Here is a 27,124-nt window from a genome sequence, read left to right as displayed (position 1 = left end):
ATCGAGCTTGTACTTCCCTCCAACTGTTAACAGAGACAAAAAAACAAGGACACCAGTCCGGAATACCAGAGCAAAACAGCAGCCAGTAGGCTAGGTCTTTATTGAAGACTGTCGCGACAGGACTCCCACCTGCCACCAGGTGAAACAAAATGGAAGCCCAGAACAAAGAAGACCCCAACTTTTATTAGCTGCTAATCCCCATGTTACACCCCCCAAACTACATCACTAATACATCATGGTTACATCATGAAAGGGGAGGTCTGGTGGCAGTAATCTGAGCATCCTGGACCCTGCCCCATGGTTCTCCTTGCTCTCCACCAAACACCCATCAAGTGGAACAAAAAAGATATTTACATTTCCCTGTTTCCCAGCCAAGTTAATCACACCCTTTTGTCTTCATCTGGGTTTGTTATTTCTGGAATGGCTACCTGTCTGGCCCTCAGGTATCAGGATGCCTGGGATTATCACTCAGGCAGAGGGGCTGCTGAGTAACTGAGCTCACATGTCTGTATGAATTTCTGAAGTTTTCCCAGTGAGCCGGTACATAGATACATTTATCAGTGAATTGTTACTACATCAGTGAGGCTGGGGTGGGTCTTGTCGTCTGAGCAGCCCAGGACCTCCAGACACACTGCCCAGGCTGGCGCCCCAAGGAGGGCACTTGGGCGCTGCTAACACAGAGGTTTGGCTTCACCCCCAGAGGCACACTCCATTGTCTCTCGAGGCAGACGGATGCCAACATACAAAATCCCATTTAGTAAGTGCCATGGAATGGGCTGATCAGAGTAGACACGGCTAGGACTGCATTTATTCTCACATTTATATTGCAAGAAGAGCCGATGGCTCAACTAATCCAGAATCCTGTTCTCACAGCAGCCAATCAGATGCCTATTTAAAATGAGGCTACTATTTAAAATGGGCTACTTTTAAAATGAGGCTACATTTTAAATTGCATTTTAACCTGTATTTTAATTTCCCAAACCCTGAGCTCGGCTCTGGCCGGGGAAGGCGGGGTATAAATATTTTTTTATTAATTATTATTATTATTATTATTATTATTATTATTATTATTATTATTATTTACTGAGTTGAATATGATCCAAATTGCAGCAGTCTGATTGGTCCTAGAACAATAGTATTCAGAATGCAGCAGTCTGATTGGTTCTAGAACAATAGGATCCAGAATGCAGCAGTCTGATTGGTCCGCAGGAGCCACCCAATCCAACTCCAGCTGGAAGTGAATCCGCAAACTGATTGGCCTACAGGAACATCCCGGAATTAGCCAATCACGTGGGGCCCATTGTGTAAATAATGTATATAAAGCAGACATTTTGGGGGAACTTCCATTCCTCCTCACTACTATGAGCTGAATAAAGAACATGAAATCCACTCTCAACTCTGAGTATATTTCAATTATTATTATTGGAAACTCACAAGAGCAACGCTCTCCTGTGGTTTTCAGCAACTGGTATTCAGGAGCAAAAGTTTTATGGTCAAGTGGGGATTTGAACCCTATCTCTAGGGTCCCAAGTCCAACGCATAAACCACCACACCACTTAGATTAATTGCGCCCCTCGTTTAATAATTGTATTATTTATATCCCCACCCATCTGGCTGGGTTTCCCCAGCCATGCTGGGCGGCTTACAGCATATCTAAAAACATAAAGCACCAAGCGTTAAAAACTTCCCGATAGAGGGCAGCCTTCAGGTGTCTTCTAAAAGTTGTGTAATTCTTTTATCTCCTTGACATCCGAAAGGAGGGGCGTTCCCCGGGGAGGGTGGAAGAAAAATGGGGTTGGGAAGGGGATAAAAAGACTAGAAATGGATGGGATGGGCTCCTTAACGTAGTGCAGGCACTCTTCACATGCCCAGATGCTCAGGTGTTGCCACACGCTGTTAGGCTGAGCATCAGAAAAAACCTAGGAAGTCAAACAGGAGCCGCTTTTGCTGAAGGCAAACAAGGAAAATGCTCAGGAGGAATCTTGCCACTGGTCCCATCACCTCCTGGCAAATAGAAGGGGAAGAAATGGAGGCAGTGAGAGATTTTACTTTCTTGGGCTCCATGATCACTGCAGTTGGTGACAGCAGTCACGAAATTAAAAGACGCCTGCTTCTTGGGAGAAAAGCAATGACCAACCTAGACAGCATCTTAAAAAGCAGAGACATCACCTTGCCAACAAAGGTCCGTATAGTTATAGCGATGGTTTTCCCAGTAGTGATGTATGGAAGTGAGAGCTGGACCATAAAGAAGGCTGATCGCCGAAGAATTGATGCTTTTGAATTATGGTGCTGGAGGAGACTCTTGAGAGTCCCATGGACTGCAAGAAGATCAAACCTCTTCATTCTGAAGGAAATCAGCCCTGAGTGCTGACTGGAAGGACAGAGCTGAGGCTCCAGTACTTTGGCCACCTCATGAGAAGATAAGACTCCCTGGGAAAGACACTGATGCTGGGAAAGATGGAGGGCACAAGGAGAACGGGATGACAGGACGAGATGGTGGGACAGTGTTCTCGAAGCCACCAGCATGAGTTTGACCAAACTGCGGGAGGCAGTGGAAGACAGGAGTGCCTGGCGTGCTCTGGTCCACGGGGTCACGAAGAGTCGGACACGACTAAACGACTAAACAACAACAACAGCATGTGAAATCTGGATGTTAAGTCGTATGAAGCCGAAACGGTCGAACACCGGATTCATATGCACGCCTTTGCAAATTTTAGTTACATTGAGGAATCCAGCACCGTAACAGCACAAAATATGATACACTAAATTCATTTTTCTATCTTTAAACCATAGCATAGCAGCCCTGCAAAAGCAGGACCTCAAAAAATTATTTACGAACTCATAAACGCTCCTCCCCACGGAAATCTTTAGTAAAAGGCGAAAGATTTATACGATCTGAGGAGAAGCCAGAGTATAATTTTGCAGCAAGCAGTAGTCCCGGGCACAGGATCAGAGCCCGACAATTAGGTTAGGGTGCTACTTAGGATTTCCCCGAAAGCGCTCTCCAGCGAGCAAAAGTAAGGCGAAGGAGGGTCCCTAACTCTGCCCCGCGGTTACAGAACCGAACTCTCACGTTAAACACGGAGAAATCGCGCCCTAACTCCGCGCGATGCATCATGGTCGAAGCAAATGCAAATGAGGCCCCCGCCCCTTCCAGGTGTCGGCCCCGCCCGTGCAAGGCAGGCGGTGCAAAGGGTGGCTGGGTTCGCCCGGCTCCTGTTTGCGGAAAACAGCTAGTGGCACTTTTCAGTTTTCAGCTAAATCAGAATTCCTGCTAGTGGCTGCAGATCACGCAGCTGGAAAAGAGATCGTTGAAGAGGCCAGTTCAGAAGTTGGCAAAGTTGCCTGCCTGGAAGCCCATCTCCACCTTCAACCCGGATAAGCCTTGCATCCTTCATGCTCTCCTTAGCGGCGCAGCGATAAAAATGTCAGCACTTTTTGCAAAGCTAAGCCAAGCATCCGGTGCGGTTTCAGATGTGTGTTCGGTTTCCCCCGCTTGCAGGGGGTTGGGATAGATGATCACTAGAGATCCCTTTCAATTCTGTGATTCTACCAATTCCATGATTCTATCCTAGATAATCTGGTGTTGGCTGCTGAGAAAGTGAAATGCACTCTGCACATGCCTGCTAGTTCTAAAGAGGGGACCCAAAGCAGAGGCCTGACTTTTGCTTCTTTGCAGGGGGGGGGGGAGTGTTGACAGATGGTCCGTTCTTGGATCGGAACCACAGTGGAGACAGGGTTCAATCTCCCCTCCCTCAAAGAGGGATGGGTGGATCTGTCAATTTAAATGTACGATACGATACGATACGATAATCTTTATTGTCATTGTCCCATGCAGAACAACGAAATTGAAAAATCTACATCAGACATTTAGAAACCAACAAGCCTGCTATCCCAGCCTGGTTAACCCCCTAAAAACTCTGATATCCCATAATTAAATACAATATACTCCCATAGAGACTACCTTACACTGCGTTTAAAACCAAAATCGCATTTGGGTAGAAACTGTTTCTCGGGCGGCTAGTCCTAGTCTTTATAACCCTGTACCTTCTTCCAGAAGGCAGAAGCTGAAAGAGATCATTTCCGGGGTGCGCACTATCCTGCGCTATCTCTGCAGCTTTCTTATGGCACCTGGAAGCATAGATTTGATCCAAGGTGGGAAGAGTGCACCCAATTATTCTCTCCACAGTCTTTACAACCCTGGACAGCATTGTTTTTCCCCTGACCGTGCAGCTCCCAAACCACACACACAGACCATAAGTTTATACACTCTCAATAGTACAATGGTAGAATGCCATCAACAGGTCCTTTGAGAGATTATTTTTCCGGAGGATTCTCAGAAAATATAACCTCTGCTGTGCTCTCTTCATCAGGTCTTTACTGTGTCAGTTTTTCAGCCCTAATTTCAGTTTCCCACATTTCTGCAGCAATTTGCATTTTTTTTTTAAGGGGGGGAAACTCAGGAAAATTCATCAATATTTTAGTACTAATTTATCCTAATATACACATCTATGTATCCAGTTTTGACAAGTACACACATTTATTTTTGCAAGCAATTTCCTCCAATAGCATGCATTGTTCCATGTTGATTTCACCAATTAGACATTTTCTCTGCACACTTTCCCCTAAAATATCCATTGTTGTACATATTGCTTGGTTCGAGAACTGCCCTGCAAAGTTGAGAAACGTGCAAATTTCAATGGATGGTCCAGTTTTGCTTCCTGTATGGGTAGTTTCTTATTCAAATGCAAAGTCGAAATCTCTCCCATCCTTACCTGCTAACCAGAGGCTCACACAAACTCACACAACCGCCACTGCAGCTGCTAATAATAAATGAAAACCAAGCACACAAGATTCAATCAAATGCTTAATATAGTCTTGTTTGGCCCTAAGAGAACTGCAAGAATACGCAGAAGAAATGTGGTCATGAATGTTGTGCAGAAGAAGGAGTCTGCACTCCATCACAGGAGATTATCTTTTTAAAAAGGAACTTTGTTTTAGAATCATCTAAGGGGAGTGACCTTATGGGTCATCTAGTCTCAATGCAGAATCTTGCACTCCCGGATGCAACTACATGCTCCCTGAGAGACGACAGATCAGCCCTTACAACATCCCTGTGATGTCGCCCAGAATCATCATATTGCAGGTTTGAATGCTGAGAAAAGGCTTCCTTATAGAGGAACCGTAGGTGAGTTTACAGCTAAGGAGACGTTTATCTCGGAACCAGGGACTTTGGAGTTTACAGCGCACTCAGTTCTATTCACTACAGGATAAAAGTTGGCTCACAACTCAACACACCAGGGACTAACAGAGCTAAAACACAGTGGTAGCAGGCACACACATACACACACACAAACAAAGAAACACACACCCTTCAATTCCTGACCCAACAATGCAAAATCCCACTAGAGTCCCCTATAGCAAGTCCAATTTGCAAATAACTATAAATTGTGAATGAATATCTGTCACAAACCTGGAGTCTTTCAATGAGTGAGGTTCTTCCTTAAGTTGGCTGCGATGGTTTGAAGAATCTGAGTACATTCTTGATATCCGAGGAAGGAAGCCAGCGGCTTGTCTGCTGCCTTTGAGATTTTTTTCATTCTGTCTGATTTTTTTTATTGTGTGTGTGTGTGTGTGTGTGTGAGTGTGTAATATTTCGTGCACAGATGTCAGAACTGCTGATTATTTGTGTGGGGGAGCAAGAGTTTTCAGGGTCTATAATCAATAAGAAAATAAATGCATTTTTTTAAAAAAATAATAATTGCATGAAACATCAGCGATACAGTGCAAAACATAGTCTTTCCAATTGCTCACCCTGCAGAATATCTCCAGACCTCTTCAAAGCAGCTTCTTAGAAAGCCAAGCTAAAAGCCTATGTGGTTGATTCTTCCAGGGGTGCAAAAGGTCTGGGTTTTAAACTTTAGTCTATGCCCTAAAGGGGAAACAACCAGTGCCGGATTTACGTATAAGCTAAACAAGCTATAGCTTAGGGCCCCACTCTCTTGGGGACCCCCCAAAAAATTAAAGGGGAAAAAACTGGGTGTACACTTCCAAAATATAAGATAATAAAATAAAATAAAACCTAAATACAGCAACAGTGTGTGTGTTGTGTATGGACCTATTAGGTCCATAAATTACCATATACTGTAGCATATATTCAACACAAAGAACAGAAACAATTGGTTGTTGATGAAGGACAGCTGGACATGTAAAAGACCCCATTATCTTTAGTAGCTTAGGGTCTCTTCAAACCTAAATCCGGCCCTGGAAATAACTAGAGGATTGCATACCCAACTTCATCAACACACTGCAAAACAAATAAATAAATAAAAATAAACAAAGGGGGGAAATATGAAGATTGACACACACACACCCCAAGAAGATATTCAGCACTTCACTATTTTAAAACTGGCTTATTCTTTTCTTTTTTTGCCAACCTATCAGGGTATTGAGTATCTGTATTTCTGTCTTCCAGCATTGTACTGAGGCTATACTGTTTTCTCTGACTCCAGCGAGCTCCCAACCGCTGACTTTTTAATCTGCACGCCTTGGGAGTGCCACAACTATGATATCAAATAGAAGGTGAAAGATCGGGAGGTACCATTTTCATTGCATCACACATTGCACCCCTGAAACTTGAGACCCCAAGGTCCAGCACTGCACCCATGGCATTTTCTCAAAATCCTGATACTCCGGAGAGCTGCGGCCGGTCAGAGTCAATAGAACTGAGCTGGCTAGACCAATGACCTGACCCCGTAAGGTCCTGTTGGGAACTTTGTTAGCAATAGGTGTTATTCCTAGCCAACCGTGCCCTCTGACATCCTATCTGTGGATTCACATCAATCTTTCTGACCCCTCTGCACCCTTTGCCATCACGACATATTTCTCAACATGAATGGCAAGCCAAACTGGTTTGCAAGAGCCTGTTCCTTTAATGTGAAATAACCACCTAATTAACTTCAATTGCCTAATTAACTTCAATTGGAGAAACAGCTTAGGGCTTCGAAGAATGGAGGATGCTTCGACGCAGAACGAAGTTGGCCAGAATAAGATCATTTTGATCAGCCTGGAGTAGACATACACCCGTCTCGAACTCAAGCACCAACAAGTCCCAAGTGGATTGCTTTGAACATTTTAGAACAAAAAAAGTTGCTACGGTTCATAGTCAACACTTTTCTTGGCAGAAAAAGAAGAAGAAGAGTTTGGACTTGATATCCCGCCTTTCACTCCCTTTAAGGAGTCTCAAAGCGGCTAACATTCTCCTTTCCCTTCCTCCCCCACAACAAACACTCTGTGAGGTGAGTGGGGCTGAGAGACTTCAGAGAAGTGTGACTGGCCCAAGGTCACCCAGCAGCTGCATGTGGAGGAGCGGAGACACGAACCCGGTCCCCCAGATTACAAGACTACCGCTCTTAACCACTACACCACACTGGCTCTCAGAGAGTTGTATCGGTCTCCCGGTGTGGGAAATGTGAGATGCAGAACTTGTTATAAAATATACAGAACCAAGGCAGGATAGTGCGCACCCCGGAAATGATCTCTTTCAGCTTCTGCCTTCTGGAAGAAGGTAAAGGTAAAGGGATCCCTGACCATTAGGTCCAGTCAGGACTGACTCTGGGGCTGCGGTGCTCATCTCGCTTTATTGGCCGAGGGAGCCGGCGTACAGCTTCCGGGTCATGTGGCCAGCATGACTAAGCCGCTTCTGGTAAACCAGAGCAGCGCACAGAAACACTGTTTACCTCCCCGCCAGAGCGGTACCTATTTATCTACTTGCACTTTGACGTGCTTTCGAACTGCTAGGTTGACAGGAGCAGGGACCGAGCAACGGAAGCTCACCCTGTCACGGGGATTTGAACCGCCGACCTTCTGATCGGCAAGTCCTAGGCTCTGTGGTTTAACCCACAGCGCCACCTGCGTCCCTTCTGGAAGAAGGTACAAGGTTATAAAGACTAGGACTAGCCGCCTGAGAAACAGTTTCTATCCAAATGCGATTTTGGTTTTAAAAACAGTGTCAGGTAGTCTCTATGGGAGCATATTGTATTTAATTATGGAGTATCAGAGTTTCTAGGGGTTAACTAGGGGTTGGGGTAGCTGGGATAGCAGGCTTGTTGGTTTTTGAATGTCTGATGTAGATTTTTTTCAATTTCGTTGTTCTGTATGGGTCAATGTCATAATAAAGATTATCATATCGTATCGTTTTCGAGACCAAATGGGGGGTGCTTTGAGCATGCTATCCTGGAAGCTGTTAGCAGGTGCAGCTACAGAGAGCAGGAAAATTAGGAGGAATTTTGATCTCCATCTTCAAATATCTGAAGGGCTGTCACATGGAAGATTGACCAAGCTTGCTTTCTCCTGCTTCGGAGGGTAGGACCTGAACCAATGTCTGACATACACACTGGTTTGAAAGGAAACTGCTGTCTGCAAATAGACCTGAACCAATGGATTCAAGTTACAAGAAAGGAGAGTTTGACTGACAGTGGAACAGACTCCCTCAAATGGTGGTGGAATCTCCTTCCTCAGATGTTTTTAAATGGAAGTTGGATGGTGATGATGATGATTTATTAAATTTCATCCAAAGATCACAGGTTCGCTCACAACGAAAAGAACACCCGCCAAAAAAGAAACAAAAGTAAACCAATGATTCTCCTCCCACAAACAAATTTTAAAAAGCCATAGATTGTTTAATCAGCCCAACAGCTGGTTGAAGAGAATTATTTTTTTTTGCCTGGTGCCTAAAGATATGTAATGAAGGTGCCAAGCAAGCCTCTCTGGGGAGAGCATTCCACAAACAGGGAGCCACTGCAGAAAAGGCCTCGTTCTCGTATTGCCTCACTTTGGACCTCTTGTGGATGAGATACACAAAGAAGAGCCTCAGATGGTGATCACAGAGTCCGGGTCAGTTCATATGAGAAGTGCTCCTTGAGGTGTTGTGGCCCTGAGTCATTTAAGGTTTAAGGAACTAATCGGCAGCCAGGGTAGTCGGCCCAGGATCAATGTCTTATGCTCAGACCCAGGGCCGGATTTAGGTTTGATGAGGCCCTAAGCTACTGAAGGTAATGGGGCCCTTTATATGTCCAGCTGTCCTTTGTCAACAACAAATTGTTCCTGTTTTTTGTGTTGAATATATGCTATATGGTAATTTATGGACCTAACAGGTATCTAAAGCCGTTTGAACGTAACAAAATATGCAGAATGTAGGCACCCTATATATAAAGGTAAAGGTAAAGGTACCCCTGCCCGTACGGGCCAGTCTTGCCAGACTCTAGGGTTGTGCGCTCATCTCACTCTATAGGCCGGGAGCCAGTGCTGTCCGCAGACACTTCCGGGTCACGTGGCCAGCGTGACATCGCTGCTCTGGCGAGCCAGGGCAGCACACGGAACACCGTTTACCTTCCCGCTAGTAAGCGGTCCCTATTTATCTACTTGCACCTGAAGGTGCTTTCGAACTGCTAGGTTGGCAGGCGCTGGGACCGAACGACAGGAGCGCACCCCGCCGCAGGGATTCGAACCGCCAACCTTTCGATCGGCAAGTCCTAGGCGCTGAGGCTTTAACCCACAGCGCCACCTGCGTCCCTACCCTATATATAGAAATGAGCAAACCAGTGATCTTTTAGGGAGCAGGCTAGCAGGCGGGGCCCATGACTTACATCATAGGAGCCTACACAACACAAAACACTGTTGCTGTATGTAGGCTTTATTTTATTTCTTTTTTATCTTATATTTTGGAAATGTACATCCAGTTTTTCCCCCTTTACATTTTTTGGGGGCCCCCAAGAGAGTGGGGCCTAAACTATAACTTGTTTAGCTTATATGTAAATCTAGCACTCCTCAGACCATCCTATCCTGTTGAGCAACCTGGCTGCCCAATCCTGCACCAACCGAAGTTTCTGAACCGTTTTCAGAGGCAACACATTGCATTGATCTAACCTAGAGGTCATCATGCCACCTGCTGGAGGTACTTTAGCTGCGAATGCATTGCAGAGGCTTGGACTACCATGAACCTTGAAGCAACTCCCAACTGCACCATTCTATGAGTCTTAGGTAGATTGCAAACCTTTCAATGGGTGATGCAGCAGTTTGGGGACATTGGTTGGGGTTACATTCTGCCTAGCAGCTTTCTGCATCCTCCACATGTTTTGAATTACAACTCCCTCCCAACAACTTCTGGAGGGCATCCTGACGGGAAACCCATTCCTAGGGTGGCCTTAGGCACTGATGCTATACAACCCAATATGATGTCTTCCAGAAGTTGCTGCCCCACAAGTCCCACCATCCCTGTGACCATTAGTCATGCTTGCTGTGGCACATTGTGCATCCCTGGCTTATTGACCCAGAAAGCGGAAAGCAAAATTCCTGTGATTTGGGGGGTAATCTTATTAAACTTTCATTTAATAATAATAATAAATAAATAATAATAATAATAATAATAATAATAATAATAATAATAATAATAATAATTTATTTATATCCCACCCATCTTGTTGGGCTTCCCCATCCACTCTGGGCAGCTTCCAACAAAATATTAAAATACCGTAATGCATCGAACATTAAAAGCTTCCCTAAACATTTAAATATATATTTATCAAGGCAGTATATAACATATAAGCAAAAAGCAAACAAACAAAACCATTGTAAAAACATTACTAGAACATCAATAAATACTATTGGCTAAAAATTCATGTTGCAAAGGCCTGTCTAAACAATCCAGTTTTTAAATGGTTATGAAAGGGAGGGGTGGTTCCTCTAAGGGCTTGGTCTCTAGTGAAAGTCAGTTGAACCCCAGGGGTGCAGGGAAACACTTGGAGTTCCCCATCAGTGAATGAGGTGCAGGATTCAAGCAATCTTCAAGGTACTTGGGGTCCAAGTGGGCTTTGTGAACCGGGCAACCAGCAAAGTGATTTTGCGATGCAGACTTAAGCTACTCATGACTCGGGTCTTCCAATGTTGCTCACCCGAGCGTTGGTGCTGGGGTGAAATGCAAAAGGCCCCTGAGTTGTTTCTTAATGGCCCTAGTAGGACCAACTAGGGATGCGGGTGGCGCTGTGGGTTAAACCACAGAGCCTAGGACACAGAAGGTCGGCAGTTCGAATCCCCGCGACAGGGTGAGCTCCCATTGCTCGGCCCCTGCTCCTGCCAACCTAGCAGTTCAAAAGCACATCAAAGTGCAAGTAGGTAAATAGGTACCGCTCCGGTGGGAAGGTAAACGGTGTTTCCATGCGCTGCTCTGGTTTGCCAGAAGCGGTTTAGTCGTGCTGGCCACATGACCCAGAAGCTGTACGCCGGCTTCCTCGGCCAATAAAGCAAGATGAGTGCCGCAAAGCCAGAGTCGGCCACAACTGGACCTAATGATCAGGGGTCCCTTTACCTTTACTTAGGACCAATCTTAGTGTATTTTTGGTGTTTGTGGAAGCCGCCCAGAGTGGCTGGGGAACAAATAAATTATTATTATTATTATTATTATTATTATTATTATTATTATTATTATTGCATAGGTTAGCCCAGAAATTCCTCTGCAGCTTGTATTTTCCCTTCATAACCCAAATATACAAAATTCCTATATTTATTAATTTCTATAGCACTATAACCAGCTGCCAAGATGTATCCTCTCCTTAGCAGGGTGTGGGTCAGTTTGGGGTTGAAAGGGGGTGATTTCTGTAAAGAAAGTTGATGAAGAACAACAACCATACAGTGTCAGGTTTATGTTTAGTGACATCTCTTATTACTGTACTATGATGAGTCAAATGTTCTGTAAGCTACATCCTACATTTCTTTTGTCGGCCCTTGCACTGCATTCCACTGTCTGGCCACCTCCACCTGAGCAACTGACAACAATAGCAACACTAGTTCTTCATTGTGCACCAAGAAATTCTGTTCATCTTCAGTCAAAGAGCAATGCCAACGTGGAGTCTGGGACCAAAAGCCGGCTGCTTATACCAGAGACTAATTCGAGCATCAGAACCCAGAATTGGTTAACTCTGGTGCATCTCCACCACATGTGAATAAGGGTTCCCCTTTCCTCACATCCATGCTAGCAGCTTGGGGGTCCTAATCAAATGAGGGAGCCTCACTGGGGTCCAGCGCCACCACAGGAACAATGGGTTGGGTATTTTCACCTGTTCCTGCAAGGTGTTAGGTAAAGGTAAAGGGACCCCTGACCATTAGGTCCAGTCATGGCCGACTCTGGGGCTGCGGCACTCATCTCACTTTATAGGCCAAGGGAGCCGGCGTACAGCTTCCAGGTCATGTGGCCAGCATGACTAAGCCGCTTCTGGCGAACCAGATCAGCGCACGGAAATGCCGTTTACCTTCCCGCCGGAGCAGTACCTATTTATCTACTTGCGCTTTGACATGCTTTCGAAATGCTAGGTTGGCAGGAGCAGGGACGGAGCAACGGGAGCTCACCCCATTGCGGGGATTCAAACCGCCAACCTTCTGATCGGCAAGACCTGGGCTCTGTGGTTTAACCCACAGTGCCACCCGTGTCCCTCCTGCAAGGTCTTACAAGGCAATTAATTTCTTAAAATTAATGCATTTGTCACATATTCTATGGAACAAGGGTGATAGTTGGTAACAGTTGTGCCAAGCTTAAGGCAGAAGCTGGCTTTGCACAGTGCCACTTGGCTAGTGCCAGTGATGTCAACAAGAACCATCAGCACTCTAAATCATTTTCTACTGTTTAGAAATCCATTTTCTATCCATGGAGGGCTAATATGGGAAATATGAATGGTTCTATGACAAGGGATCTTTGAAAAACCAAAAGGCAGGAAGGCTTTCCAAAGCTTGGCAGAGGTGTGAGACTGATGTTGGGACCCAGATCCAATTGGCTGGCGTGCCAAGTCTATCTGTGCTGGCCTGGGATTCGGATTCAGATGCTGAACCTGAGGGATCCCAGCCTGCAAGGAATTCCACACCTCCAGAACCCATTGAGCCGGGGCTGGGGCATGAGACTGAAGGGTCCTCACCTGTGCTGGATCCTCAGGTGCAGGCTCCAGTTGAGTCTGCTCTGGCCCCTGAGGTGATGGAGGACCCATTGCCTGCAGGTGCTCCACTCTCAGCCCCATCAGGGGAAGAGGAGGTTGCCTCTGGGTCCGGTAATGCTCCAGCTTCTCCTGAGCTGCAGAGGCTCAGGGCAGAGTGGCAGAGTGAACTAAGTTCCCGTAGGAGGAGTGCTCGCCTCCAGGCCAGGAGAGGCGAGTCACCTGTGGACCGGAGTCGCCCTATGCCTCAGGGCAGATAAAAGCCAGCCAGCCCCAGTCCTAACTTGTGGGAGCAACATTGTTGGTAGCCTGTTCCTGCCTGCACCCTGTCCTGCTCTTCCGCCAGAGCTCCTGACCACACCCGACTACCTGACCTGCATCCAGCTTCAACTTTTATGGACTGCCTCCATACTGCACCTTCGACCTTGGACTGGACTCGGACCACGCCTCTCGTTTAGCCCATGGGACCGGCACACTATCATGGTGAAACTGGGAACAAGATGGTTTTGCTCTCTGCCCAAGGGACCAGCTGTGGTTTCTCTTGTTAAATTATGCCCATCTTCAAGCTGCCTTGTTTCTTGGGAATTGCAAGTCAAGCCAGGCCAGGGACTAGCCTTTCCCTCCCAGGAGCCATTAAGCATTCCCCCCCAACCGCTTGCCTCCACCCCAAAACGCTTTTGCTTAGTGCAGCTATTATAACATCTGCTCAAAACGGGAAATGACGCTCGATCATTACCCAGCAGAAGATCTTCGGGCATGAATTTTTAACAAGCGCTCCTTTCAAGTTCCTGAAAAGGCCCTTCATGAAAATTCAGCAGGCCTCGAACTCTGAGAGGCAGGCAAGGGTCACAGGCTCTGAGCCGATGGTGTCGGGTGGAATTTGCTATTCATCAGGGTGTGGCAGGCAATCCTGCCTAAAGGCAGTGGGGAATCTGGGCACAGTGAGGCATTGAGGAGCAAGACATGAGGAAGAAGCTGGGAGGGGGAGAGAAAGAGAGAGAATGGAGGAAAATGAAGAAAACTAATCTAATGTGCATGACTTATTATTATTTTTTAACCTAGGTAAAGGTAAAGGGACCCCTGACCATTAGGTCCAGTCATGACCGACTCTGGGGTTGCGGTGCTCATCTCGCTTTATTGGCCAAAGGAGCCGGCGTACAGCTTCCGGGTCATGTGGCCAGCATGACTAAGCCGCTTCTGGCGAACCAGAGCAGCACACGGAAATGCCGTTTACCTTCCCGCCAGAGTGGTACCTATGTATCTACTTGCACTTTGATGTGCTTTCAAACTGCTAGGTTGGCAGGAGCAAGGACCGAGCAACGGGAGCTCACACCATCACGGGAATTTGAAACGCCGACCTTCTGATCGGCAAGTCCTAGTCTTTGTGGTTTAACCCACAGCGCCACCCGCATCCCTAGAGGGCCTAAAATCCCAAACTCTTCTGATAGGGCTTTCCCACCCCCTGCTCTTTCTAAGCATGGTCCACTCTTTAAAGCTCCGTGTCTGAGCATCCTTTCTTCTGTTCTGGAATTTTCCACACGAAAACCTGCTCTTTAAAGCTCAGTCGGAGCAAACAATTCAGGAAAACCTGAATTCACGTTCTCTCCGATCAAGCGCTGAAGAGTAGGTTTTTGTGGGGAAAGCTCCGTAGCAAAAAAACAAATGCTTGGATCTGTGCCTGGAAAAGGTAAAGGGACCCCTGACCATTAGGTCCAGTCATGACCGACTCTGGGGTTGCGGCGCTCATCTCGCTTTATTGGCCAAAGGAGCCGGCATACAGCTTCCAGGTCATGTGGCCAGCATGACTAAGCCGCTTCTGGTGAACCAGAGCAGTGCAAGGAAACACCATTTACCTTCCCGCTGGTGTGATACCTATTTATCTACTTGCACTGGCATGCTTTCAAACTGCTAGGTTGGCAGGAGCAGGGACCGAGCAATGGGAGCTCACTCCGTCGCTGGGATTTGAACTGCCGACCTTCTGATCGGCAAGTTGTAGGCTCTGTGGTTTAACCCACAGCGCCACCTGCATCACTAGAGGGCCTAAAATCCCAAACTCTTCTGTTAGGGCTTTTCCACCCCCTGCTCTTTCTAAGCATGGTCCACTCTTTAAAGCTCCGTGTCTGAGCAACCTTTCTTCTGTTCTGGAATTTTCCACACGAAAACCTGCTCTTTAAAGCTCAGTCGGAGCAAACAATTCAGGAAAACCTGAACTCTCCGATCAAGCGCTGAAGAGTAGGTTTTTGTGGGGAAAGCTCCGTAGCAAAAAAACAAATGCTTTGATCTATGCCTGGAAAAGGTAAAGGTAAAGGGACCCCTGACCATTAGGTCCAGTCGTGACCGACTCTGGGGTTGCGGCGCTCATCTCGCTTTATTGGCCGAGGGAGCCAGCGTCCAGCTTCCGGGTCATGTGGCCAGCATGACTAAGCCACTTCTGGCGAACCAGAGCAGCGCACGGAAATGCCGTTTACCTTCCCGCCAGAGCAGTACCTATTTATCTACTTGCACTTTGACGTGCTTTTGAACTGCTAGGTGGGCAGGAGCAGGGACCCAGCAACGGGAGCTCACCCTGTCATGGGGATTTGAACCGCTGACCTTTTGATCAGCAAGTCCTAGGCTCTGTGGCTTAACACACAGTGCCACCCGCGGTGCCTGGAAAAGGTAAAAGTAAAGGGAACCCTGACCATTAGGTCCAGTCGTGACCAACTCTGGGGTTCTGGCATTCAAAAAGAGCAGGGCAAAAAAGTTGTAGAAGATTGTGCAGTTGGAAGGGATCAGGAGGGTCATCTAGCCCAGCCCCCTGCAATGCAGGAATCTTTTGCCCAAAGTGGGGCTTGAACCCACAATCCAGTGATGAAGAACCTTGTGCTGTACCGACTGAGCTATACCAGTGCCCAGCTGGTAAATGTGGATCAGCCCGTGGTGCTACCATGACTCCAGAACCAACTGTACAAAGTTATATTCCCTCTAATGAAGTGTGAGGGAAATCACCATTGCCCTGATTGACAATTAGTTTTTAAAAACAAAAACAAAAAAACCACAAACCCCCCAGGGAGAACACACAGCGCCTAGAGAATTAACCAAAAATAAATAAATAAATGAAAATGAGCAAGGTAGAATTTTTGAGACACCTCAGCAAAAAAAATATAGTTTTCTTCTTCACAAAACCCTTTAAAAGCAATTATGGGTTGAGGTGGTGTTCAAACTTCAATGGAGGAGCTGGATCGTAAACCTCTGTGCCAAGTTGCATTGAGATCACATGTGCTCCAGGGAAATATCAGATTGCAGTGTTTGCGTTCTTAATCTCTCCCCTGAGCTGCGATGGTCTGGGGATAAACTGATGTTCGGGCATGAAACACACAGAACCGAATCCTGGAGAGGAACTAACTGCACATCAATAGATTTAATATCTCCGCCATAAAAAACAGGCGTCGTTTTACTACATCTTTGAAAGGCTTCTCTCTTTGATATGGCTGAACTGGTGTGCAGTCGTGTCTGCACCTTGTTTAATCCCAGCCGCTCACGACTCCAGGGGCAAACAATCTTACAAGCAGAACGTTCATTTTCCCCATCAGCGCTATTGCACTAAAGTGGCACAGGTGGAAGAACACTTAGCCTCTAAATAAGATTTTCAAAAACAACAACCCAAAACATACTTTTCACTATGTTTTTGATCGTGCATTTTAGACAATTATTGCATTGCAAATGTTTTTTTCCTACTGTGAAATAGACTTCCGCTTGCATAACGGAACTTGCCCTTCCTCTCCCTGCAGCCAACTGCCCCCCTTTTGCCCTCAAAATCTGCTCAGAGGGTTGGAGGGCCCTCTGGACAGGGGCGGAGGAAGGGGGTGCGGTTGGGGTGGGCCGCCGCGGGTGTCTTCGCTGAAGGGGGTGACATTTGGCAATTGCGGGTGGGCGGTGCGCTGAATGTCTGCCATCGGCAATTTGCTCCTCCCCCGTTGCAGCTTGCTCCGCCCCTGGCTGCAGGGTGTGCGCACTGCTCTGTGCACCCGAGCGGCTATCCCGCGCCTGGGAGGGCATCCTCCGCACCCCACTGCCCTTGGGAGCACACCTTGCCCCCCTCGGGAGTACGAATATATGCTCCGCTGCTGCCTCTGAAGCAGATTCCTCCCCCCCAATACTTTGTATTGCTTTTTTGTAACAACAACAAATAAAATAAATACTCTTGCATTCAAAAATTTGTATGTCTTCTTATTTAAGGTAAAGGTAAAGGTACCCCTGCCCGTACGGGCCAGTCTTGACAGACTCTAGGGTTGTGCACCCATCTCACTCAAGAGGCCAGGGGCCAGTGCTGTCCGGAGACACTTCCGGGTCACGTGGCCAGCGTGACAAAGCTGCATCTGGCGAGCCAGCGCAGCACACGGAACGCCGTTTACCTTCCCACTGGTAAGCGGTCCCTATTTATCTACTTGCACCCAGGGGTGCTTTCGAACTGCTAGGCTGGCAGGCGCTGGGACCGAGCAACGGGAGCGCACCCCGCCACGGGGATTCGAACCGCGACCTTTCGATCGGCAAGCCCTAGGCGCTGAGGCTTTTACCCACAGCGCCACCCGTGTCCCATCTTCTTATTTACCCTGCGCCTTATTGCGCCCAGACTTCCTTCCATCTCTTCAACGGTTTTCATGTCTCAAATCTTTTCTTACAGTTTCTTATTTACACTCCATCCACATCACAAGATTTACATTAATCCTGCTACAGTTTTTAAATTCTTACAATTACTCCGTATATATTCAACAAATTTACTCCAATCCTTTTCGAACTTTGCTTCTTTTTGGTTCCGAATCTTATAAGTCAATTTCGCCAATTCTATGTATTCAAACATTTTTGTCTGCCACTCCATTAAAGTTGGGATTTCTTGGGATTTCCATTTCTGAGCCACTAAGATTCTAGCGGCGGTCGTTGCGTACATGAATAGTTTGTAATCTTCCTTTTTAAATTCATCCCCTGTTATCCCTAGCAAAAATGCTTCTGGTTTCTTTGGGAAAGTGTATTTAAATAGGTTTTTTTTTCATTTCGTTATATATCATGTCCCAATATTTTTTCATTTTTTCACACGTCCACCACATGTGAAAAAATTCACCGTCTTTTGTTTACATTTCCAACACATTTTATTACTTACTCTATACATTTTTGCTAGTGTAACTGGGGTGATATACCAACGGTACGTCATTTTCATAAGATTTTCTTTTAGAGTGGAGCACGCCGTGAACCTCAAACCTTCTGTCCTCAAACCTTATCTATCCACAGGACAGATAAGCTGTGTGTGTGTGCGTGCACACATGTGCATATGAGAGAGCTGTGTGTCGCTCACCCTCATCGATGTCACAGTCACGACAGAAGTGGTATTCCTGACATCCACAACCACATTCCGCACAGTGCTGATATGGTTGTATATACCGCAAAACACCTGGGAAAGAAAGCACATTTCCCCAGTGACAAAATATTGTGATTCGAGAACAGTCTGTACGGCGCTCGAGGATCCCACCGTTTGTATGGGGCGCGTGCATGCGCCGTACATAGTGGTTTACTCCACTCCGTGGCAGTTCTCCTTCCTTCGCCCCTGTCTGTAGTTAAAAAGGTAAAAGGCCCCTGGACAGTTAAGTCCAGTCAAAGGCGACTATGGGATGCAACGCTCATCTCACTTTTCAGGCCGAGGGAGCCGGCGTTTGTCCACAGACAGCTTTCCGGGTCATGTGGCCAGCAGGACTAAACTGCTACTGGCGCAATGGAACACTGTGACGGAAACCAGAGTGCACGGAAACACCGTTTACCTTCCCGACGCAGTGGTACCTAGTTATCTACTTGCACTGGTATGCTTTCAAACTGCTAGGTTGGCAGAAGCTGGGGCAGAGCAACAGAAGCTCACCCTGTCGTGCGGATTCGAACTGCCGACTTTCCGATTGGCAAGCCCAAGTAGCAGAGTGTTTTGATCACACACACCACCACACAACCAATGAGTAAGACCTCTGTGTTTTTTGTGCAGAAGAAGGGGAAAACCTTTATTAAGTGTGCAGAGCACCCTAGAATTCATGTTTTCTTGGAATGCCGAAGAAGCCACTGTCAGCTTTATATATGGAGAAAAGACAGGTGATTCTTATAGGGAACATGCCTTTATATCAGCAGTACTGTAAAAATGTTTCGGAGGCAGGCAGCATGGATGCTGTTAGGAAAACATTCTTTAAGAAACATATAAAAGTTCCTGGAAGCTTTAAAGAGGGTTCCAGAATTTTCTTTAGTGTGTAGGAGAGGCACGCTAGGCTTGATTGGTGTCAGCTGGAGGTGCAAATAAAGGAAGTTGCAGGCTGAAATTTCTGCACGAGGAAAGCGCACACACACACACACACACACTCAGCACGCACACTGACAACAAGGTTGGAAGTAAGACAATGTGTGCTGCTGGTAATGTGAGTTTTGCTGTGTCAGGATTGTTAATTACTGGACTGAGATTATACCGTGCTGGAGAGATAAAGAAGGAATGTAAATAGCTTGTATGTAATAGTAACAGAAATGCTTGTGCAACCAGTCAAGCAAAAAAGAAGCTCTTGACTGTGAATTTGAGTATGACCCCTCTTCTTGTCTTCTGCCTCCGGGGAAAACTCTGCTACAAACAGTAAGAAGTGGGTTTACCGAGGTGCCACCACACAAGCAGAAAAGCGCAGCGGAAGTGTGTGGGCGGTAACCTCTATTAGATGCATCCGACTCTGCCAACAGTTCAGAGTAGACCATGGCAGCCAGAATGAATTCTGCGCCTACTTCAAGGCCTCTGCTGCACCACAGATCTGAGAGATTCCAAATTCTCAGAGTATCACTTAAAAGAATTGGAGTCAACATGGCAACCTACAGCCAAGTGTGAGCGTTCCGAGGCCCTCCAGATGTTGATAGACTCCAACTCCCATCAGCTCCAGCCAGCATGGTCGACGGCCAGAGATGATAGGAGTTGTGCTCCAGCAATATCCGTAGGGCACCATGTTGGCTGCTCTTTCCCTGAAGCATGGGTGCAAAGTGTTATTGCTCCCTCCAACAGCAAACTCAACCAGTCTGTGCCAACAGCATTTGCAGTTAAGCACAAGGCCACAAAGAAACAAGAAGAAGAAAAAGAAGAGGAGGAGGAGGAGGAGGAGGAGGAGGAGGAGGAGGAGGAGTTTGGATTTGATATCCCGCTTTATCACTACCCGAAGGAGTCTCAAAGTGGCTAACATTCTCCTTTCCCACAACAAACACTCTGTGAGGTGAGTGGGGCTGAGAGACTTCAGAGAAGTGTGACTAGCCCAAGGTCACCCAGCAGCTGCATGTGGAGGAGCAGAGACGCAAACCTGGTTCCCCAGATTACAAGTCTATCACTCTTAACCACTACACCACACTGGCAAGAAACTCCAGAGTCCACCCTGAACAGTCAATACACAGCCCAATAAGGGCTATGCATGTTCAGGACCACAGAATGCTGAATGACTGTTGGGGGAAATTGAATTGTAGCACTGGACTTGACCACAGAGATCATCTAGGGCAATGCAGGAATCTTCCACCCAATGTGGAGCTCAAACTCACATCCCTGAGACCAAGTCTCATGCTCTACCGACTGAGCTATCCTAGTCTATGGGAAACTGAGGAGAAGGGAATGGAGTAACCTGCAGGAGGGCATGGCTGGGTGGACTGGCAAGCACAATGAGCAGAACTATTTTGCACAGCAATGTTTTGTTGCCAGTGCTTCCTGCAGGGTTCTGTCCAGGAGGACCCAGTGCGTCACTTCTGTTGGTGCTGACCTTGAAAGCCCTAAACGGCCTCGGTCCAGTATACCTGAAGGAGCATCTCCACCCCCATCATTCAGCCCAGACACTGAGGTCCAGCCGAGGGCCTTCTAGCGGTTCCCTCATTGCGAGAAGTGAGGTTACAGGGAACCAGACAGAGGGCCTTCTCGGTAGTGTCACCCGCCCTGTGGAACGCCCTCCCACCATATGTCAAGGAAATAAACAACTATCTGAGTTTTAAAAGACATCTGAAGGCAGCCCTGTTTAGGGACGTTTTTAATGTTTTATTGCTTTTTAAAATTATTATTGATATTCTGTTGGGAGCTGCCCAGAGTGGTTGGGGAAACCCAGCCAGATGGGTAGGGTATAAATAAATTATTATTATTATTATTATTATTATTATTATTATTATTATTATTATTATTATCTGTTCTAGTGAACAAGTTAGGTAGGCAGAGGCACTATGAGAAAGAGGAGGATGGTGCTGAGCTTTGGCAACATTCTTATAGTGTTAAGAAGCCATTTGGATGAGCTTTTGGGTATTACTCTTTTAAAAAAGGATCCTAACTCTCCTTTTCTCCATGGGAAGAGACTCCTCGGGTTTTTCAAGACCCAGCTCTTAAAAAAAAAAAAAAAAACCGCCTTGGCATCTTCAGGATATTCTCCACCTCCTTATTAGTCAGTAGGCATAAGAGGAAACACTGAGCCCCTTCTGGGTTTAGAGGATTCACTTAGACCAATCGTCTCATCCACAGCTCGTGAAATATGGTTGGTGGCCTCTGGCAAGGAGTTGCGGGTTTGCGGAAAAGGAAGTCAACGTGTGGCCTTTTCACTCATTCAGTGGCTTCCATAATCTCCAGCACAAGAGTTCGAGGTCCAGTCATTATGAGGCTGCTAATGGTCTGATAGTCCAGATGTAAGACATACGTCCCATTCACAGAATAGACAAACTGGCAGACCTAAAGGGAGGGGAAAGGAGAAGTTAACACTACATTTTTCTTAAAAGTGAATTTTTAGGGGATCTCAATCATGTGGAGCACCTGCGGGAGTGTCCAGAGCTGTGAAAGGCCAGGTGGGTGGGGTAATAGTAGTAGTAGTAGTAGTAGTAGTAGTAATAATAATAATAATAATAATAATAATAATAATAATAATAGAAGGAGGAGGAGGAGGAGGAGGAGAATTATAATCATCATCATTTCACAAAAAGCAGGGAGATTTCTCAGGGAGATTTCATACTTCTCCGGAGAAGCCACCAAGTTCTGTCAGAAGTGAAATTCAATGAAAATTCAGAAAGTCTTGTGCAAGCAAAACCTTATACACATACCTAATTTGATAGAAGCAGTCTTTTGAGAAACTCTTTAGTTCCAAGAAACACACACAAACCACCAAAGTTTGCATTTGTATAAGCCACTCCCTTGCTTCTTCCTCCTTTCTCCAAATAAAATAATAATAATAATAATAATAATAATAATAATAATAATAATAATAATAAAGCTTCTAAGCAGCAGAGCCAACAGCTCCTCTCATTCCAAAGGAGCTGATCCTTAAGGAGGAGCTCAAAACCCATTTGTTTTTGGTTGAGTGCTCTCAGGTGGCACCCATCGCCTTTCGTGCTCGAGTAGACAGAGAGGATTTGCTTGTCGAATTCACTCAGCTCCTTTTCCCGCGATCGGCCGACAACTCATCCATCAGCTTCCAGGTGCTGCAACGAGGCTCCTTCCACCCAGCTTTGCACAACAGCCAAAGTATATCAAATATAGGCAAGCTTTCAGTCTCCATTCTGACTAGTGCTGGTCCGAAAGTTCTCAGAAGAGCTTTCAGCCAAATGAATGGGAGTTTGTGGGGTTGACGGCTGCATGTCCTGAAGACTGGCTTCTGGGGAGCACGACGAGGCATTCAGGTCCTGCTGAGGGGCTTCCTATAGAGTCCTATAGAATTGTTGAGTTGGAAGGGACCCTGAGAAACATCTCATCCAAGCCTCTGCAATAAAATGCAGCTGTCCCGTATGGGGATCAAACCTGCAACCTTGGTGTTACAGCACCACACTCTAAAATGGAGCTACCCAGGCTGATGTATAGGGATCTGGTTGACTAGATAAGACTGGTACCTTCATGCCAGCAGCTGCAGCTGGTCCTCCTGGATCCACAGCCTGGATGTGGCATGGCTGACCTCCACGGACCACAAACCCCCAGCCAACGGCGTCGCCCACAATCTGCAAAGAAAGAGGGACGGCATTTGCAATTGTTCTTCTTCTTTTTTTTACACCCCAGTGTTGTAAAAATGCTCAGCCTTTTTTTTTAAAATGATATTTATTAATGTTTCAAACAAAAGTACAATAATAAGAAAAAAATAAGAAAAAGAAAAAAGAAAATACAAAATGCAGAAAAATAAAAAACAATTAAAAACAAATCAGTCTTTCCATATCTTGTCTTTCATTTACTTGTTTCCCTGACCTCCTCACACCTCCCTTTTTTGTATTCCAGTTCAATTAGTTAGTTCAGCAAATCCTTTCCCTCTTTGTTTTTATCTTAATCCTTTGTCTTAATATATTATAACTTTAGATTCACATCTATTAGCAACCCATTTTTACATACACCTTTATAACATTGCTGCTAAAACCACTTAACTTCATTCCAACATCATTCTAACATTCATTAATTTTACAGTATTTCTGTAGATAATCTTTAAATTTCTTCCAATCTTCTTCCACCAACTCTTCTCCCTGGTCTCGGATTCTGCCAGTCATTTCCGCCAGTTCCATATAGTCCATCACCTTCATCTGCCATTCTTCCAAGGTGGGTAGTTCTTGTGTCTTCCAGTAAAAATGCTCAGCCTTGGGCAAAAGCAAAGGTGACAGTCTTCTTACTTTTGCTTCTACAAGGCTAAAACTCCACCATTCGGCAGTTTGGTGGAAAGAGGCAGCAGGGGACACCATGTCAACAAGCCCCCATCTCACACCTCCTGATTTGTGAGACTTCTGGTTTCTGAATAAACATGATCGAAACCAAGAGTGTGGAAGAGTCCTGCCTCCTGGTACCCCTTGCAGTTCTGTAACACAGGACCCAAGTCAGGAAAAACACAAATGAATGCAGCAGGTCCAGAGCTATGCGCCGAGTTGGTTAAGTTGAAATTAAAGTTGTATGTATAATGGATTCAAACAAGTGATTAAAAGGAAAAGGGACCCCTGACCGTTAGGTCCCGTTGTGGCCGACTCTGGGGTTGTGGCGTTCATCTCGCTGTATTGCTCATGTGGCCAGCATGACTAAGCCGCTTCTGGCGAACCATAGCAGCGCACAGAAATGCTGTTTACCTTCCCGCCAGAGTGGTACCTATTTATCTACTTGCACTTTGATGTGCTTTTGAACTGCTAGGTTGGCAGGAGCTGGGACAGAGCAACGGGAGCTCACCCCGTCATGGGGATTCGAACCACTGACCTTCTGATCGGCAAGTCCTAGGCTCTGTGGTTTAACCCACAGCACCACCCGTGTCCCAAAACAAGTGAATAGAAACGGTCAGTTGCATTAAAAATAAAAAGATGGGCAAGACTGCCTGGTTCTTGCTCTTGAGTGAACACAGAGACTAAGCTAGTCATTTTAGACTGATGTGGCAGAAGTCAATGTCCCATTAAACTGGTTTCTGAACTCCTCCGACTTTGCACACATGTGTCCAAGGACAGAAGCTCAAATTAGAAGCGTATTGGAGGGGAGGGGGAGAAAAAGGCCATCTCTCAAAGGGCTTCGCCTGATTGAAACAAGCGAATGAAAAAACAACAACAAACAGGTGGTACAGGAAGGAGAGGAAACTAACCATGAAAACGACAAAAAGATGTACCCACAAGACTCGGGGAGTTGAAGGACAGGGCAAGTTCAGAAGTGGAGAAATGGCACGCCAGGAAGAGAATAGAATGTCCTTCCTAGCCAGTTTGAAAATTTAAAAAAATCAAACACCACATTCTGATGGCTCAGTGACAGAGCGCACGTTTTGCCTGCGAAAGGTCCCGGGTCCAAACTCTGGCATCTAAAGATGAGGGAGCAGAGGTGATGGGAAAGACTCTGGAGATCTGCTACCCAGCAAATTACACAAACACGGGCCCAACGTCTACGGCAGCTTCACATGACCTGCCCCGTGACCTTTCCACTCTCCATCTCGCCCCCTTTGCAGAGTGACGCAAGGAAACTCTGATGCCGCTTAATCCAATGAATGCAGCTGCAAGGAGTCAAAACAGTAGTTTCTTTTTGCAGCGGCAGATGCACCCTCCCCGCATCATATCCCCCAAACCGCACACTCTCTTCCTACATCAGACTCCTTGCTTTCAAAAGAGCTATCAGCTGCTATACTTCTTATCACCTTCTTTTGACCCGCAGGAAAATACGGCGAAACCCAACCCAGAAATGCACATTAAGTAGGGCTGCCATACATCTGGAATTTCCCAGACATGGCTGGGATTCGTCTGTCGAAAATGGCATCCGGGTGAAATATTTGAAAAGCGGCTAAAATGTACAGGGAAACCCGGGCATATAGCAGCCCAAATGAGAAGTGTTGTGGGGTTTTTTTTTGGGGGGGGGGGGGCTATTTTCCTAAACAATTGGCAAAAATCTTTATTTTCGTTTGGAGATTTTGCAACAACTTTGCCCCCAAAAGCTCAATCACAGATTTTCACTTTTTGAAATATGCCAACCCTAACAAAAATGGGGAAGCAATAAAACAATGGAAGTTATAAGAACAACTTCGCCACAATAAGGAAATTTTGCCCATGGTATGACTATTTTCCACCTACCCATTTCGACTCTCTGGCACCCTATCTGCATAACCTAGCATTTCCAAAATACAGATGTGCTTTTACTCTCGCAAGATTGAATGTATTGCCCTCGGCTGTACTTGAGGGACGATTCCAACAGATTCCACACGAAAAACGCTTATGTCCCTGTGGAGATGGCAGTACTGAATCGGTGGCACATGCCCTTCTGGCTTGTAATCTTTATAAAGACTTGAGGGATGAGGTTATCACCCCTCTTTTATTGTCCATTCTGGGTTGCCCAGCCACTGCCCCAGTGTCCTTTCGCTTGGCAGATGAGCAGGTGACAGCAAAGGTTGCAGCTTTTTTAGCTGGGGCAATTAGAGTAACATCCACTCTATGACTATTGATTCAAAACCCTAAAATGTATTTTATATAATTGACTTTTTATTTTCATTTTTTGTATATCGTATTGTTGTTTTATTGCTATGGCCGACAGCTGACGCAAATAAAGATTCATTCAGTTACAGTGGTGCCCCGAAGACGAATGCCTCGCAAGATGGAAAACTCGCTAGACGAAAGAGTTTTCCGTTTTGGAGGTGCTTCGCTAAACGAATCTCCTATGGGCTTGCTTCGCAAGCTGAAAATGTCTTGCGAGTTCCTGCAGGTTTTTTTTCCTTTCCCCCCTCTTTTTCTAAGCCGCTAAGCCGCTTATCCGCTTATCCGATAAGCTGATAAGCCGCTAAAAGCCGCTAATAGCGCTAATCCGTCAATGGGCTTGCTTCGCAAGACGAAAAAACCGCTAGACGAAGAGACTCGCAGAATGGATTATTTTCGTCTTGCGAGGCACCACTGAATAATTAAATCCCAGAGGCAAATTAGATGTGTAAGCTTTCTACACACACAAACACACACACTCCAGTTACTCCAGAGTAGCCCCATTGGTTCCAACTCGAACACACCAGGATTGCTGTGTTGCATCACTTAAGGGTACTTCGCCTTGGGACCTGGACTATTTTGTGGGAGGGATGCTAACATATCGTGCAACTTTAGGCTTGCCCAGTTAAAGGGCTCTGTACTGTAACAAGGAGGATTTAGCAATAATCCCAATGTAACATTCTGATGACCGGCTAACAAGCTTACCGTCAGCGTTTTCTTGATGTACGGTGCCCCAGGGGTCAGAAGCTCTTCATTGGTGACAGGCCTCTTTAATACTTGCATGGAGGGGAGGAAAAGGAAAATGACAGGGTCTTACCTAAAGCTCAATTGTTCGAAAAAAGAGTAGCATAGCAAAGTGAACGGGGAAGTGAACCAGGAATGTTAACCAGATAGGACAGAGCTTATTTTTTTTCTTCTTCAGTGTGCAGGTGGTTCTCAGTGGGGGGAAAACCAACACAGAGAAATGCGCAACTGAGTCAAGTCCAAAAAAATTCGTGGAAGTACAAACAGATCTCAGCAAGGACCAATATCAGCCTCTCCAATGTTTTGCTTTGAAAAAATCAAATGCAATGCAAAATGCTTCGCGAGGACGGCTCTTTGGAAGCGGAACGAAGGGGATTTGCTGCAGCTGTGGTGCTTGCAGGCTTGTTTCTGTTCGTTTGCTGGTCAGTGTGGTGGGCTTGGTGTGATAGAGAGGACTCTCTTGTCAC

At 46.1% G+C, this 27,124-nt stretch overlaps 2 protein-coding genes and 1 non-coding gene across 3 annotated transcripts in view; all 3 read right to left on the bottom strand.

Annotated features, from left to right (window-relative positions):
* Positions 1–5,587, bottom strand: part of COL20A1 (collagen type XX alpha 1 chain) — a 126,543-nt gene extending 120,956 nt beyond the window's left edge. The window contains exon 1 of the mRNA XM_028735787.2: positions 5,474–5,587. The gene's annotated coding sequence lies outside the window, so the exon portion shown is untranslated. The remainder of the gene's footprint in view (positions 1–5,473) is intronic.
* On the bottom strand, positions 2,800–2,915 carry LOC114600001 (U5 spliceosomal RNA). The gene has a single exon (XR_003707414.1). It is a non-coding gene; the product is annotated as a U5 spliceosomal RNA (small nuclear RNA).
* A 15,783-nt stretch (positions 5,588–21,370) lies between the features above and the next one.
* The window catches only part of LOC114599746 (DEP domain-containing mTOR-interacting protein-like), a 33,095-nt gene continuing 27,341 nt past the window's right edge, over positions 21,371–27,124 (bottom strand). The window contains exons 7-9 of the mRNA XM_077929519.1: positions 26,619–26,725; positions 22,848–22,952; positions 21,371–21,699 (exon numbers count right to left, since the gene is read on the bottom strand). Coding sequence (XP_077785645.1) covers positions 21,574–21,699; positions 22,848–22,952; positions 26,619–26,725 — 338 coding nt within the window. The 3' untranslated portion in view covers positions 21,371–21,573. The remainder of the gene's footprint in view (positions 21,700–22,847; positions 22,953–26,618; positions 26,726–27,124) is intronic.

Source organism: Podarcis muralis, chromosome 5, assembly GCF_964188315.1.
Source record: "Podarcis muralis chromosome 5, rPodMur119.hap1.1, whole genome shotgun sequence".
In the NCBI taxonomy this organism is placed as follows: Eukaryota; Metazoa; Chordata; class Lepidosauria; order Squamata; family Lacertidae; genus Podarcis; species Podarcis muralis.
The sequence above is the reverse complement of the archived record's forward strand: the minus strand, read 5'-3'. Positions and strand labels throughout refer to the sequence as shown.